Source organism: Tupaia chinensis, unplaced genomic scaffold, assembly GCF_000334495.1.
Source record: "Tupaia chinensis unplaced genomic scaffold, TupChi_1.0 Scaffold000213_1, whole genome shotgun sequence".
NCBI classification, from domain to species: domain Eukaryota; kingdom Metazoa; phylum Chordata; class Mammalia; order Scandentia; family Tupaiidae; genus Tupaia; species Tupaia belangeri.
Genome location: NW_006159688.1, coordinates 1,111,669 through 1,115,608, shown reverse-complemented (window position 1 = coordinate 1,115,608; position 3,940 = coordinate 1,111,669). Strand labels below are relative to the sequence as shown.

The 3,940-nt window shown below is 45.4% G+C and overlaps 1 protein-coding gene across 3 annotated transcripts in view; it reads right to left on the bottom strand.

Annotated features, from left to right (window-relative positions):
- STX3 (syntaxin 3) overlaps positions 1-3,940 on the bottom strand; it is a 53,560-nt gene that overhangs the window by 11,748 nt on the left and 37,872 nt on the right. For all 3 annotated transcript variants that reach the window (XM_027771431.1, XM_006147403.3, XM_027771432.1), the window contains exons 3-4: positions 3,738-3,837; positions 1,215-1,289 (exon numbers count right to left, since the gene is read on the bottom strand). In XM_027771431.1, the coding sequence (XP_027627232.1) occupies positions 1,215-1,289; positions 3,738-3,837 (175 nt within the window). The remainder of the gene's footprint in view (positions 1-1,214; positions 1,290-3,737; positions 3,838-3,940) is intronic.

Sequence of the window (3,940 nt, the reverse complement as noted above, 5' to 3'; positions counted from 1 at the left end):
GTTCAATGCGACTCTCCTTGCTCATGCTCCCATCCCCAGCCGCAGAGACGTAACAACAGATAGGCGGAGTCTCAAATGGCCAGCTCTCAGGAGCCACAGGACTCGCATTCCATTGCTTTTCTATATCAGGTCTTAGCATAGTGGTTAACAGCATTGGTCATGGACACCAAGAGACTTGGGCTCAAATCCTTGCCCTGTCACTTCCCAGCTATGTGACTCTGGAAAAGCCATTTAACCTCTCATATTAATGTTCCTGTTCTCTTGTCTGTGACATAGAATAATACTGAGGTTAAAATGAAATGAGAATCTTCATAAAGCATTCAGCACAGTAGAGGCACAGTGCCACTGTTATGATTGGAAATTACAACAAATAACCCTCCATCCACGCCAATAAAAATAGCATTACAACTTGTTTTTTGAGAAGAACAGTGTTGAACAGTGCTCCTCCAGCCTTTCACCAACACCACGCATTCAACAATACCTTGGCCAGGGAAGAATGCAGACTATAGCCATTGAAGTAACTGAACTTTGAGATGCCCAGGAGCACTGAACCCAGGAGCGTGGATTCACTATGCTCTAAAGCAGGCATGGAAGGACACTGGGCAGGTGATATACCTAGCCCACCAAGAAATGTCTACAGACTGAATAAGGAGCCTTGTTTCTAAATACCTCTCAAAGTACTGTTCAAATTCATGTAGGTACTGAGCAAATAAGATGAGTAAGAGAAAAGTCAAGGGACTAAGTTAAAGGACCAAGTCACACAAGTACTTGGTAGCTGAAAGCACTTTTTTTTTTAAGAATTATTTTATCTAACTTTATTATTATTATTATTACTATTATTTTCCAGTTTGATCAGAAATACAAAGAGAAGGAAATTGAGAGAACAGGCCACCAGGTCCAGGCCTTGAACCGCAGTCGGCCATGTGGGAGTCCACTGTCTTTAACCACCACGCCACCTGCTGGCCCATGAAACCGCATTTTAATTTTTCAACTCTTAACTTCAAATCTGGACTCTTTAAACTACAGTCAGGATTCAAGAAAAGGTCAATTTCTAGGGCTACAATAGGTCATTACAGGGACAGTGCCCAAACCACAGCAAAGAAGGAACTAGCGGTGTCAACTCCAACAAGATGAACTGCAGCTCAGAAGAGCTGGACCCAGGCTGCTGAGACAGAAGGTGGTGGGACCAGCTTGTTCCCTTTGTTTCCTCTTACTCTTCAGTTTGTTCCGGACATTGTTGGCCCTCTTCTTGATCTCAGTTGTGAGCTGTTCTAGGTCATCCTTGGTTTCTGAGTAAACAAAGCAGGTAGGATCGGTTAGAAAAGCAGGGATTAACTTCTTGGTGATTACAACAATCAACAGAGGAGGTGGGGAGCTTTCTCAGGCATCCAGTGCCTGGAGCATTTTATCCAATGTGTGCCCCAGAATCTGCCATTAGAATCAGACAGAGTTTATTTTTAAAAGGCATTTTCTAGGCACACCACTCATGACTTACAGACTAAAACCACTGAGCACTAGAGTCCTAGAATCTGCCCTTTGAACAACTTGTTCCATGTAATTCTTCAGCACACAAAATTTTAAGAATCATGTTTGTGGAGGAAACAACCTGGTTTACTATGAGGGCTTCAGCTAAGAAGGTAGGAGAGGGTGCTATGGGACTTCGAGGAAAAAAGGCAGATCTCAACCCAGGCTAATGGACTTAGAATGAAATCAACATCTATGACATACTTACTATGTTCTCAAAACTGCCCGAGGATGTATGGAGCAAAATACCTGATAGCTATGACCATTTGTTAAAAATAGTCCTCAGCACCTAATACAAGCTTGCAACTGAGCTAGAAAGTAAGGAAACAGAGAGAGACATATAGATTCTACCTTTGAGGTGTTCAGAGTCCAGTGGGGGGAAAGGGAGAAATAAATCAGCAATTCTTTTTTTTGGAGAGGTTTTTGCTATAGGGCACGTGCGCTTGCCAGAAAGACAGAGAGGGACCAGCAGTTAGCATAATGGCTATGTCACTGGACTCCCATGTAGTCAACTCTGGTTCACGTCCCTGACCCAGTGGCTTAAAACTCACGCCGGGCGCGTGTGCATGCGTGCCCAAGATCCCGAGAGGAGAATGGAGGAGAAGGGGTTGTGGCATGGCCATGCCCCCTGGGGGATGAGTCCTTGCTTTCTGTCTCTTTGTGTCTTTCTCTTTCTTTTCTTTTTTTGGAGAGGGTTTTGCTATAGGGCGCGTGTCCTCACCAGACAGACAGAGAGAGAGAGAGAGACAGAAAGCAAGAAATTACTCCCCAGGGGGGATGGCCACACCGCAGTCCCTTCTCCTCCATTCTCCTCTCGGGATCTTGGGCACGCATGCACACGCGCCCGGCGTGCGTCTTAAGCCACTGGGTCCGGGACGCAAACCACGGTCGACTACATGGGATTTCAGCAACAGAGCCATTATGCCAACTGCTGGTCCCAAAATAAATCAGCAATTCTAACAAGCAGTATAAACTATGAGTGCTGGTTAACTCAAGGCCCCAACATAGCTTGGAGGGATTTGGAAAAGCTTCTAAAGACAGAGAAAGTAGGGCTGAATCTCAAAGAAGAACTAACAGCTAACCAGGTAGAGACAGAGCAGGAAGCTCCAAAAGAAGGAGTGATGTGTAAAAGGTATGTGACAGCACGAAATGTTTATGGAATGGCTGCAGTTTGATCTGGCTAGAGCACAGGCAGCATGAGGAAGGACAGCCGCAGAGAGGGTGGAGAAGAAGGTAGGAACATGACCAAGACAACTCCCATATGCTCTGCTAAAATGTTCCGCCTTCAATTTTTAGGTAACAGAGAGCCACTGAAAAAAGCAGAGTGAAACAATCGCATCAGGCTGGTTCCCTGTTCTTAAGAAACTGAAAATATAGGCCTGAACTCTATTCTAAAAATGTGGGACAATGAGAGTAGGGGGTTAAAAAAAAAGCAGAAGTTTGTCTCGGTGGCAGTAACAAGTCGGAATTTAGGGAAGCAAGGTATTCCTGTGAACTTGAACCATTTCAGAATTCTTCATAGAAAGAAAAAATAAAAAAGGACTTGATCCAGTAGATTTTCGAAAGGTGGCTGGGGGAACCAGCAGTTAGCGTGATGGCTATGTCTCTGGACTCCCACGTAGTCGACCGCGGTTCGCGTCCCGGACCCGGTGGCTTAAAACCCACGCCGGGCGCGTGTGCATGCGTGCCCAAGATCTCAAGAGGAGAATGGAGGAGAAGGGACTGCGGCGTGGCCATCCCGTCTGGGGGGGGATTTCTCGCTTTCTGTCTCTCTGTCTCTCTCTGTCTGTCTGGCGAGTGCGTGCGCCCTATAGTGTAAAACCTCTCAAAAAAAGAAAAAAAAAAAAAAAAGAAAGAAAGAAAAGGTGGCTGGGAAAAGCATTTGAGGCAGGGGAATTAGAACAAGCAAAGGTGCAGATGTGGGACACAGTATGCGCATGTGAGAAGCCACAGGAGTCACAGGAGGAACTAGCTAGGAAGTCCAGGAAGCTTTGGCTAAATGGTTCAAGACAGAACTCGAAGAGCAGAGCTGACCATGGTGGGTGGTAGGTGCTCAAATAAGTAGAGGATCCAGAAAAATGACGTGATGTGTACATTAGCGCAAGGTAACAAGTACACTCCCCTACTGCTCACAAAGGGGAGGAAAACAAGACTGGCTCGGCCCCAATACCAAGGGTCATGGGTGGGTGACTCAGTTCTGAGTAAACACTCACTTGGCTCTGGAATTGGTGCAGAGAGAATGATACTGTAGAGTTTCTTAGCCTCCTCCACATGTTCTGAGATCTTGTCAATGTTTTGCCGAGTTTCCTCTATCTATAATTAGAAAGACAATAAACTTTATAAACAAAGAAATGTGTCCACAGCTGAGATAAACACTTAGATAAACACCAATGCTTCCTGGTGAAAGCTTTCCATT